The 12,148-nt window shown below is 37.2% G+C and overlaps 2 protein-coding genes across 4 annotated transcripts; both read right to left on the bottom strand.

Moving 5' to 3' along the window:
• Positions 1–4,613: 4,613 nt before the first annotated feature.
• On the bottom strand, positions 4,614–10,416 carry LOC114725959 (uncharacterized). Of its 3 annotated transcripts, none has more exons than XM_028912517.1 (13): positions 10,133–10,416; positions 9,415–9,528; positions 9,100–9,267; positions 8,790–8,912; positions 8,615–8,704; positions 8,411–8,517; positions 8,184–8,332; positions 6,842–6,924; positions 6,660–6,755; positions 6,426–6,548; positions 5,769–5,852; positions 5,391–5,534; positions 4,614–4,972 (listed from the first exon to the last, which is right to left on the bottom strand). In XM_028912517.1, the coding sequence occupies exons 1-13, from the start codon at positions 10,184–10,186 to the stop codon at positions 4,637–4,639; spliced, it is 1,671 nt and encodes a 556-aa protein (XP_028768350.1). In that variant the 5' UTR covers positions 10,187–10,416; the 3' UTR covers positions 4,614–4,636. The 3 variants fall into 3 exon arrangements, with proteins under 3 accessions (XP_028768350.1, XP_028768349.1, XP_028768351.1); XM_028912516.1 differs by having other exon boundaries at positions 9,415–9,531; XM_028912518.1 differs by lacking the exons at positions 9,415–9,528; positions 10,133–10,416 and having other exon boundaries at positions 8,790–8,947; positions 9,100–9,159.
• On the bottom strand, positions 10,300–12,008 carry LOC114725965 (uncharacterized; the record flags this gene model as incomplete). Its single annotated transcript, XM_028912522.1, has 5 exons — positions 10,300–10,350; positions 10,418–10,452; positions 10,851–10,947; positions 11,046–11,453; positions 11,975–12,008. Coding segments are annotated over 5 exons (625 nt in total), but the record flags the coding sequence as incomplete, so codon positions are not given.
• Positions 12,009–12,148: the final 140 nt, after the last annotated feature.

The following is a 12,148-nucleotide window of genomic DNA, read 5'->3' on the forward strand; positions in this document are numbered from 1 at the left end:
AATGTTTGTCTCCAGGAATGTCCACTCAAGCCGAGCGAACTCCCTCAGTCATTGGTTGGGAATTAAACTAACTGCAGACCTTGGAAGATACCTAGGGGTTCCTTTACTGCATAAGAGAATGATGAAGGTAACCTTTGCCCCGATTGTTCAAAAGGTTAGAAAGAAGCTTGCTAGCTGGAAGGGAAAATACTTAAGCATGGCAGGTAGAGTAGTTCTGATAAAATCTGTCCTATCTGCTCTTCCTTACTACCAGATGCAGTCAACCTTACTGCCAAAAGGAGTCTTGGCCGAAATTGAAAAGCTGTGTAGGGACTTCTTCTAGAACCATTCAGCTGATGTGAGAAAGTTGCATTTGATAGCTTGGGATACCATAAAAAGTGATAAACAGACGGGGGGCTTGGGAGTTAAAGATCTGCACTTCCAAAACACGGCGTTTATCCTGAAATTATGCTGGGGACTCCTAACCAAGCCAAACGCTATGTGGGTAAAAATTTTGAAAGCCAAGTACCAATGTGGCTGTGAAGAATGGCCAAAGGTAGTGGCCAAAGGGAATCAATCAGCAGTATGGAGGAGTATTACTGCAGTTTGGGAAGTTTTTTCAAAAGGTGTGGGGAAGAAAATCAGGAGTGGATCAAACACAAAAGCGTGGCAGGAAACTTGGGCCCCACTCGATTTACCACTCAAAGAGTATGTGATCAAAAACCACCAATTCCTCGATATGGAAGCTAAGGTTAGCCAGTTTATGCGGCAAAGGGGGGAGTGGAATTTAAGACAATGGAGCGTTTTCTTACCACAGTGGGTAGTAGATAAAATCCAGAATATACCACCCCCATCTTGTGAAGGACCCGATGTCTTCTACTGGAAGAAGAGCTCAGATGGCGCTTTTAGCATCAAGTCAGCTTACAATTGGGTGTCAACTCAGAATCTTAGACCAAAGAACTCTCACTGGAATTTTGTCTGGAAACAGGACATCCCGGAGCGAGTGAAAGTTTTTATGTGGCAGGTGTTTCATGAGAGACTACCAACTAATCTTGCCAGAGCTAAACACTGCAGTACTACCGTTCCTGAGTGCCCCTTTGAGTGCCTTTGTGAGGAAACACTATTACACACCCTGAGAGACTGTGAAAATGCCCATGGAGTGTGGTCTGCTTTCATTAACCCTGTTTATTATGTTGGTTTTTTTAGTGGTAATTTTCAGGATTGGCTGCGGTGGAACTTAGAGAATGAACCAGGTTCAAGACAAATATCAAAGTGGCGGTGGTTTAGAGTATTTTCTCTAGTCTGCTGGATGATATGGAAAAATCGGTGCAAGAAGGCGTTTAATGAAGACCACGTATCACCCAGGGAATTGATCAATCATTGTCTACACATGCTCATGGAAGAAGTGGAGAACAACCAGCTTAAACATCAGATATTCCAAGCAAATGTTGAAGCAGATGATACATGGACCCCACCACCACCATCCTATGTCAGAGTGGATGTGGACGGCTCTGTGACTGACCAGAATCAAGCGGCGTGTGGGGGGATCCTGCGGGATGAAGACGGGAATTGGCTATCAGGCTTTCAACAGAAATTGGGACCAGTGGGTTCGACAATTGCTGAGCTATTGGCGATTAGAGCGGGACTGGTATTATGTAAAAAGCTACACCTCTCAAAGATCAAACTGTACACAGATTCGAGAGAGGCGTTATACCTCCTTCAGCATGGAGGTGGAACTTCACATCCGTTTAAGGAGGAAATCTATGAAACAAGGTCCATTATCTTCTCAAACTGGAATCTGGAAATATCATACGCCTGTAGGGAATCGCTGCGATGCGCGGACTACCTAGCGAGGAAGGCTCACAAAGTTTCTATGGAGCTGAATCAGGTTCAAAATCCTCCAAGATTTTGTGTTCACCAAATGCAACAGGACGCTGGGATTTGTCTCAGGACGCATCTGACTTAGGCGTGTTCTTTTTGCTATGTTTGTACTTCAAGCTCTCGCTTGCCTTCTTATTCGAAAAAAAAAAAATGCATGGTACAACTGACGATTTACAACACAGCCAGGCTATAGCCGAATAAGCATGAACCTGTGAGTTAGGCCTCAATTATGAAGCTGACCTATATTTTTGGTCCAATTCTGAGCCCACCAAAGGGCTGGGCCATGTTAAGGCCCAGGCAACTCAGATAGTTGCCTTAAGCCCCTCAAATTGTTGCTTTATACTCCATATCTGTGTGTGGTGTTTTTCTTTAATCATGGAGAGATTTAATTGGAAATTAAATAATTAGGCGCTAAGTATTGTTCATTTGTTCTTCCGGTTGAAATCTTCTTTCAATTTCGAGATAATATCAATTGTTGGACTTAACTATTAGCTGTTTAGTAAAGAACGAAGAAATTTTAGTACTTCAGTTGAAATATTAAACTAAATAAAAAATTAGACTCCCCCCCCCCAGGATACATATCTTGCTTATAGAATATTATTGATCATTATACTATTTGTGGTCTTGATTTACTTTCAAAATTGGAGTTGAAATAAAGTTAACAAAAGATAAAACTAGAATTGAACAATTAAATTAAATTATATCAATTGAACTTCAATTTATTAGCCGTGTGGGAGCCGTGAGTGACACAAAGAAGAAGGTGCAGAAACTGAATACGGGAAGAGCAGAACCGAAAGGGAGGTCGGTTTTAGCAGGCTAATAGCAAAGCTTGTTCTTGTATGCGAGTGACATTCAATGTTTTGACTGACAAAGAGGGCATTCACATGTACAAACAAAAAGAAGAAGAAGAAGAAAGAGGGCATTCACAAACTAGTAGTAGTAGGTGAGAAGAACAAACGAGGGTGAGATGAAGGTCAGAAGAGCAAATGAGAGATAGAACATTGATATGAAGAATTACCTTTCTCTACCGTGGTCCTCCTCTGTGATTCGCCGAGTCGTACTTTCACCTCCGCCAGCTCCGTTCTCTAGCGGCTGGAGCGTCTGTGATATTTGATCGAAAATGAATAGCAGTTCTGTTTTTTCTTGGGCGAGGGAGAAAAGTTGTTAAGAACTTTCATAATTTGGAGTATTATTGTCAAAAATTGTTCACTGAACTCATCTCACTTTCATGGGCCTATCCAAAAACACTCACTTCCATACCCCCGTCACGTTTGAGCGTCACTTCTCCAGAGAACCCAGTTCACAAATGCCAAACACACTTGGATCCCACCTCTTGACTCTGGCAAACTAGAGGTACAGTAAAATGGTGTCTGGTTACTTTAGGTACACTAATGGTAGTATTTGATTTACCTTATTTTAGTTGACTGTATGTTGTGCAAGATAAATATATCAGAGTAACAAATAAGTGATTCTTTAGTTAAACGGTAGGAAGCTCAAATAGAAATATTCTATTTGAGCTTATGCTAGTGATTATGAAATCTATTCACCTTGTTTGACTAAATTTCTTAAAATTTCGAAAAAAAAATTGTTAATTTACTTTCTATTGCACGTTTGAGCATACTGATAAGTCATTAACACTAGTTTTTGCGATTGAAAAATTTCAATAGAAGTTCAGCAACGAGAATTTTTCCCATATACCTTTATAATAATTATAATTAAATTAAAATTATATTTGAATAATAATTAATGCTTATAAGAATGATATTGAATTATATTTTTTCTATATACCCTTGTTACTTTTTGATAATTATACATCTATAAGTGAGTTTAATAAATGAAATTCAAACATAATCAACATTCTTAAATTCATTTATAAAAAAAGTATCTAAACAAAAATCACGAAACTTCTAATTAATATCACTAATGAAAAATGATGATAATCTAAAATTATAGTCATTTACCACTAATCCAAAGAGTCACCAAGTAATTTGGGCCCAAAATAGCCCAGGGAATGAAATAATAAGTCAGCCTAGAGCTTAGCGGCCAACTATATTAAGCAGGTAGAAGGAATTCTGATACTAAAAAAATTAGGTCTAATAGAATGGGTTAGTCCCTCACAAAGTGATGAATCAATATTCGAATTCTCACTGAAAGAAATGCTTATATTTAGTACTCGATTATGTCTTAAATAGTATTACTTCTAATAAAAGAATACCTATGCTTTGGAGGGGAAAAAAAGGAAAAAGAAGGAGGAGGAGGAATTCTGATCATCAGCAAGCAGCGCTAGACATTTTATGCTACGATTTACTCCACAAGAGACCGTTTGACGGTGATCATGTTGTTGACGCAATGATATTGTGACATGCACTATCATGTACATCTACGAGAGTGACGGGACTTATGTGTATTAGGAATATGTATAGTCGATTTGGCAGCGTATCTATGTGTTATGTTGCGATTTTAACTTCTATGTTTATATGATTATGTGATTAGATTGGATTCGAGACTCCACAAGCTTACGAAAAGCACCAGATGTTACAATTGAAAGAAAGCGTAGGTCAACCTAAGTCGTAATTACATATTTAAACCGTTTTTTTCTTTTTCCAGATTCATATTTAAACATCACGTCCATTCCAAACAAGCATTTGTAAAATAAAGCAGACTTGAAAACATGCTCAGGTAAAAGATTTTTACTGAAAGCCAAGAAGGGAAATCCAAACTTTACACTTTACAGGCCTAACAAAATGGACAAATAAATTTAAAACAGATGAATATTTCATTTATCATCGTTCTGGTCAATATAACTCAGTAAAAAGCCGCTAACAACTCTGCGGGCTACAGGATTCGGAATACAGCGACAAAGACGTCCATCGATATAAGCCAAAATGCCTGACAATACAAACTTAGTAATTCTCCATCTCTGAATAAATCTCACCTTATGCTCTTTTTCCTTTAAGCTTGGCGAGTGGGGCGCCTGATTGTCGGACTCTGACTTCTTTGCCCACTTCAGGTTGGAAATGACCTTGTTAAACTGCCTTCTCAGCAAGCGAATTGCGAAGCTAACAAACAGATGTTCAAACAATGTCATCACTGTTGGCCCAATTTTCCATTCCTGCACGAAATATCTCTCTATGGATTAGTTCGGGTGCACCTGGAAATACAACTTGATCATGCACAGCCAAGTGATGCAGGAATGAACAAGAATTCATTAGATTGGGCGTGCTAATTAATTTTGTCACTTCAAACATTCATTCCAGTGGATTTTCGTTATTTTACATGCAATTGATATATTCATGTAGCTAAAGGTTAATCTGCAAAGCAGACTCAAAAAAAAGAAAAACGACAAAGAAAAATTGCGCAAAAAGGGGATTTTACAGATTTGACATTTGAAGCACCTCCAGACTAACAAATTCTACCCAATGTTCTGGGAAAAGAAAATATTTTGGGCGTTTCTCTAGGAAAGAGAAATATAACAAGGAATAGGAAAGACAAAATATTAATAGAAACATGCTCTCTAAAATAAAACTTACACGTTCTCCACGACGATGACGCAGGGGGCGGGAAGTCGTTGAAGCATCTCCCTTGAGCAGCGCCTTGTTAACAAGGAACTCCTTTACACGATCCATGATCTCATTAATGAGGGAATGATTTGGAGGCAGATTTTTAAGGATAACCTAGACATGTCAAATATTCCATCACAACCAGACAACACAGGGTCTTCTAATCAGTGACAGCCAATTTGTATACTACATGTTATCGCACTAATTTAAAAAATAAAAACTATTGCACAATACATATGATCATTCTATAAACAAGGATATCTTGTTGAAATTCCATTCAATGTACTCAAGCTTGCTAGATGTTTAATGCCTCCTTACCAACTAGATGCAGATTTAGCTGACGATTACCTGGTTGTCAATGACTTTGACTCTCAGGTATTCTTGTCTATAAACAGTATCCAACATGGCTTGGATATATCCTTCAATGTATAACTGCAACAGCACTCACATCTAATTAGTGCCCGATAACATCACCAATGCTTCCTCTCAAGGTCAATACAACAGGTCAACATTATTGCTATTAAAAGATGCCTCTCAAAATTTATTTGAAAGATCTAAATAGTTCTTCCCGCTTATGTTCTTTTATTTTAAATACCACCGTATTAAAACTTTGTTGTTTGCATGTATGCACGCACACATATGCATGCATGGATGACATCATCAATGCTTCCCACTCAGGTGGAATGCAAAAGGTCAATACTTTTGGTATTAACAGATGCCCCTCTGAAATCATTTGAAATTTCAAAATAGCTCTTCCAGCTTCCAGGTTTTGCTTGTCTGTTTTTGTTGCGCACGCTACAATCTTAAAAGGTTTGTCAGTCCAGCCACCCCCATTTTTGTGTCAAACAAATGGGAGTAAAGGAAAATATATATGCATACATACAAACTTAAATATGGACACGGTGTTGAAGATCTGAGGGAATGGCATATAGGGATTCGTCAGCACAATCAAATGTAATCCTCCAATACCATGGGCACAGCATGACAAAACAAATCATGTAGTACCTCATCAACTCCTGGACTTTGATCAAGGACGATCTTTCTATCTGGACCACCTTCCATTAATGCAGTTCCCAGAAATGATGGCTCCATAGCCAATTTTAGTATTCCTTGATGAAACCCGCTCACCTTTAATATATACATACATGCATATGTGTGTGTGGTTAAAATATGCCATATTGAATAGGTCCCTACTCCGACAAGATTATTAATAAACAAAACAGGGCAGCAGTTCCATACCATTCCGTTGAAACCATTTGCTTCAGCTCCTTTAAGAACAGAGTCTGATATTTCAGCTACAGCTGTAAAAGCTACATTAGAACCGGCGGACCTCAACTGCAGAACCAACATCAATTGATCATATGACAATTACACCTGTAATTGAAATTTACTTTTGTAAACAATAAAGAGCTAACACATACTGTTTTTCCAAGGTCGCCAAAGTAGCGTCTTGTCCCTGAAAAACCTTCACCTTTGATACATTTACTGATTAATTTGAAAGTACCTGGTCAACCAAAAGCAGTGTGTGCATAATTTGGAGGAGAAAGTAAGGCCTGGCTGCATAGCTGCACTGGAATGGGAATCCCATTCTAATGCACAACAATCGAGTTATTTATTATATCTCCATTATCATTATTCAACAATAGTTATTTCTTTTTATTTGTCATTTCATCCAAAAGACATTTTTACAAAATTCCTTTTTTTTTTTTTTTAATTCCATTCTGCATACCACACGGGACCACATGTAAGGACACATAATGTTTTTAGAGAACTTGCTAGAGGGTCCTTATTAACTCCAATAAATATGGAAGCACAATCTTATATTCAAGCGTATTTGAGCTTTTTTTTTTTTTTAAACACAGATGGAAGTGTTGCAGGATAAGCATCAGCTTGGACGGAAGTGTTAAAGGATGAGTGGTGTTGAAATAATTTTCCCAGATTCTTCCCCTTTAACACTCCTTTTCAAGTTGTGACAGTCATCCCATAAGACCTGGACAAGTTTTTCAATAACCTTCTCATCTGTCTTGCATAAATTTCATCTCAGTATAGGCAGTGAGTTCAAAGAAATAATTTAGAAAAGAAAAAGGTTCGCAGTTCCAAATGATATTGAATCTCCAAAAGGGGCAAGGCCAGAAGGTGGGGTATAATAGTATCATTCAGCATAACCATTACCTATTTGCAAACAATTTCAAGTATCTTTTAAAAAACCTTCTGGTTTGAGCTATTCAGTCTAAGTCCATTACTCATCAATTCTATAACTTACATTTAATATATAATGGACATTTCCCCTTTGGCTCTCTACTTCTCAGCAAAAGCGGAAGATAGTACAGATAAAATATTATTATGCCACAGTACCGCAACTGAAATCTCTCTAAACATAATTCAAGTTACCATCACTAATCACCAATTCCAGAAGATAAACTCAACGTCCCCTAGCATTGGCAAGTCTTCGAAGCTTAATAAAATTGAGACTACCAATAAAATGTAATTGCAAGGTTTTGATGTCTCAATCCCCCTAGTTAGGAAACGAACTTCTATGGCAAAAGAAACAGTGCAGCAAAAAGGCATGAAAACTTGAGCTATTCGTGATCATGATGATAATTACAGTTTTCAACTTAGTCATAAATCCTTGTAGCACTCAGCATCCACATTCCTGAGTTTAAGTAGGAAGATCACAGAAAAAAGCACAAAGCGGAATTCGAAACCTATAAGGATAACTTAAAGAGAAGCAGGAGCAGAATAGAGACTTTGTAAGAGATATACCTAACGTCAATCCTGGAAGATTCATCAACCCACGAGATGGGTCAAAGAAGACATCAAGAGAGGATGAAGCCAAATCATCAAAAATAGAAACAAAATCGGGTGGAAGCAAAGGGCTTCCTTTAGCAATATATATGGCCCTCATAGCATACCTGAATAAAATAGTCAATTGTAAGCTATGACTTGGTGCATTTCTTCAATTCAAAAGGAAGCATCTAGTATAGGCTTACCAAGAATAATGCTGTGCACATTTGATGATTAGCTCACGCAGTGTTATCAAAGCATGGCTAATCAGGATGCCATTCAGTTCTACAACCATACCTTTCATGGGAGGCACCTGGATAGAGAGAGAGATTAAGGTCAAGGTGCAACACGACTAATTACATTATTATATAGGATTACTTTAAAAAATTGATAACGTATGCCAATCGAACCTTAATTACACTATGAATTAAAGACCTGAGAGTTTCCTGTGCTGAACTATAACTTGCAAGTGAATCCCCAGGAATAAAGCTTGCAGTGATCTACAAAGCCCATTCATTACACAACAGTTACAGAAAATATTCATGGTAACGGGGAAAAAAAATGAAAATATGAAACGAGTGGAACCTTTATTGGATGGATTTCAAAATGATCAAAGTAAAATCGCTGACTCTCTGAGTCACTGAGAGATCTTCTCCAAAATGAAGCAAGTTTCATTAATGTCTCCTCATCAAGGTTCAAATCAATTGGCTGCATGAACCAAGGTGTTCATTCATATATGACTCCTACAAATTCTAATATGCATCTTTAGCAGTTAACAGGCTTATCATTTTTAATGGCTTTTTACAAGCTAACGTAGTTTGGTAGAAGAAAGAAAGCAGAAAAAAGAACCAAAAAATTCAAAAGAGAATTAAAAAAATGCCCTCTTCGACTTTACCTGAAGAAAAATAGATGAATATCTAAATTGCTTAATCTTCGAACTGGAGGTAAGTTGGACAAAAACAACCTTCAGTACACTATCATTTGAATCATTGTAATCAGATTGATGCCTGCGAAGCATTGATGCAAAAGGAGCCCCATTCCACTTAAGTTCCAAATTCAAGTACTGGATCAATAACAAAGGATAAAAATCAAGAATCACTCAACTGGAACAAATAATTGAGAATCTAGAAGATTTATTCTTAAACATAAAAGAATAATGACCTGTAGAAGTCAGACATGCAACAGAATTAAGCATACTTAATTGAAGTACCTGCATACTGAACAGATTATATTTCTGATGATTATTAGAAACAGTACTCAAGTTGAGATTCCCAAACTTTGCCACCGCAATTGGTGAAAAATCTGTGGGATCATTGTCATCCACCTCCTTGACAAAATAGTAACATCAAAGAATATTAGTAGCAAGTATGCAAATCCCCCGCCCCCCCCCCCCCCCAAAAAAAAAAAAAAGAAGAAGGAGAAGAACAACAATCACACATAAGTATAAAACTAAAAAATGTCATTACCACACCTGCTATGCTTTCAATGTGATGTATTGAGTAATCTAACATGATCAAGTGGACTGGAAGAAGTCCTCTCGCTTTCTAATGGGTCATAAATTTCATAACTATAAATGCATAAATTTCATAACAGCAGCATTTGGAATTCAATCAGTGACGTTTTAACCCATGTGAGATCCTGAATTAGAAATTTATATGAAATGTTTTTCTCAAGTTCTACATTGCATTTTTAGGACAGACACATAAGAACCAGGTACACACTGATACACACTGAGCGATACAAACTATATTCCAAAGACGTAGAAGGAATACACATTTATGTCCCAAGTCCAATTATTTTAAGTAAAATTAACATATGCACATATCTGGAAGCCTCAACCACAATCATAGAAAAGGCTAGAAGAGGCAAGCTCAAAGAAAACTTAGTATCAACTGATGGACTCAAGCACTCAACAAAAATGTAAATACCTGTTTTGCAGGTTCAAGTAGATGGATAGCAAACAGAGAAATTCTCAATTGCATTTTTGCGCACAAATCAAGAACTCTATCTCCCTTGAAACAATCAGAGATCTCGCAAATCCGCAGAACACGGGTGGGTCCCTCTGCATATATTTCATACCCCACTTTTTCTATCTCTATGCCATTAAGCCCATTGAAAGTTGCTCTCTGATCCCTTGATCTTTTGTCTAAAAGCAAATGTGGAGCCAATACTCTTTGTTGCCCAACTTTGTAAAATGGTTTCCATGGCCGCACCTTATCAAACTTAATTTCTCGTAACTGCAGGCGATCTGCAAGAGAAATCATTACCATTATTAGATGTAAGACTAAAAATTTCTTTAGTTCCACCAACGCAGCAAAATACAACGAAAGGGATTTACAAAAACATCAGAATAATGACTAAGTTATGTATCAAAAGGTCAAGCCTGTATCCCAAATCATATGACCACAAGGAAAGCACATGTAATGGAGTAGGGTAATTAAAGGGCTTTAAATTCAACTGTATCATATCCAGTTTATATATTAGTGAATTTGAAAAAGAGATATTGGCTTTTTAACTTAAAAAAAGAAGTAGATATTGGCTTTAAGTAGCATCTCTACTACACTGAGTATGGAAAATAAATAATACCACTCAAGCATTTCTGAGAATAAACTAGAGGAAAAAAGATGAATTGTTCTGAGCAAGTACCATTAATACGGACAACTAGTTTATGAGGAAGAGTTAAATCATCCCACACATAATCAGCACTGGTAGTAGATCCAAGAACCTCGGGCTCTGACGAAGCCTGCAAAGTTCTCAATTGATATAAGGGGAAGAAAAATTCAAAGTTAAAAAAATCAGAAAATATCAGAAAATATGAAACAAATATAAAAATGGTACAACCTTTTGATAGTAAGTTATGGATAAATCGTGCAAACAATTCTCGATTCGATATGGAAGACTCAGATTTGGGGGTTTGTAGAAATGTAAGACAAGAGTAGAGCCTTCTTCCACCACATGAATAGCAGCAAACTGTGTCATGTTACTGTCTGGTACTGTGAAATTGTTAGTTATCTTTCTAAATTTCAGGAAAAAACGTCCTAGGGAAGCTATGCATACAGGCCCCGACCATCCAAATCCTGGATCATTTGTTTTAATCTGAACATACAGCAAAGATTTGTCACTGGAGCTTCTGTGCTTCCTAATAAAATGATCAAATAAACTGAACTCTCTCTCCCTGCCAAATCCTTCCTTTAGCCGCAGTGTTGTTCGCTGTTTACTGTCAATGGAGGTAATGCCTGCCAAGTCATCCTTCACAAAGAGAAAAATTAATCACATGTATCTTAAAGAAAAAATAAACATTCTGTTAGAAGCTAGGTAGAAAAAGATAGAGTAAGTAGAGGAAAGAATAGGATTGTAGGAGGGACGTGAGGGTCCTCAAGAATTAGAATCTAATCCTAGAAGTAGGAAAATCTGGAAAATAGAAGTAGAAATAGGGGAAAGGGGAAGAAAGAGAAGAGAAAGGGGTAAAGAAGGAGAGAAATCTAGAAACAGAATCTGTAATCCTAGAGAAAAGGAAATGATTCACTTAATAATACTTATTCTTCCTTTTGGCTGAATATATGTATGACATTTATAGCCTGGTAAATAAACTGAAAATAACATCTTATCCATATAAAACTGACAATAATGTAACCAACACTGACACTTGTAGCAGCTAAGCGCAAGAAATATGTTAAAACATAAACATATAAAACATAATTCACTGAACAATAAACTAGTAAAGGCCACCAGTTCCTATCGCATTCAAATTATTATTTATAAAATCAAACCTGCAAGTAACATTGACGACACTGATCTGTTCTTCTGATTCATTACAAAGACATATCGCGGTACCAAAGTCACCATTTGAAATGGCACAACAATTTCCCCTGAAGAAGGGAAGAAAACCCCAAGCTTATTAGTATCTCATCTCAGATCCTTCCTCTTTATAGAAGCTTATTTCT

This window comes from Neltuma alba, unplaced genomic scaffold (genome assembly GCF_004799145.2).
Source record: "Neltuma alba isolate B1F8T4 unplaced genomic scaffold, ASM479914v2 tig00012315_pilon, whole genome shotgun sequence".
NCBI lineage: Eukaryota > Viridiplantae > Streptophyta > Magnoliopsida > Fabales > Fabaceae > Neltuma > Neltuma alba.

What these genes read in the sequence shown, in the direction of transcription:
- LOC114725959 (XM_028912516.1), bottom strand. Translation starts at nt 10,186, where the DNA reads ATGCAATTGAGAATTTCTCTGTTTGCTATCCATCTACTTGAACCTGCA. An exon ending in ATTCATCTATTTTTCTTCAG is followed by an intron (nt 8,913 to 9,099) that starts GTAAAGTCGAAG and finishes TGGTTCATGCAG; the next exon opens with CCAATTGATTTGAACCTTGA. An exon ending in CAAATGGTTTCAACGGAATG is followed by an intron (nt 6,549 to 6,659) that starts GTATGGAACTGC and finishes TATATATTAAAG; the next exon opens with GTGAGCGGGTTTCATCAAGG.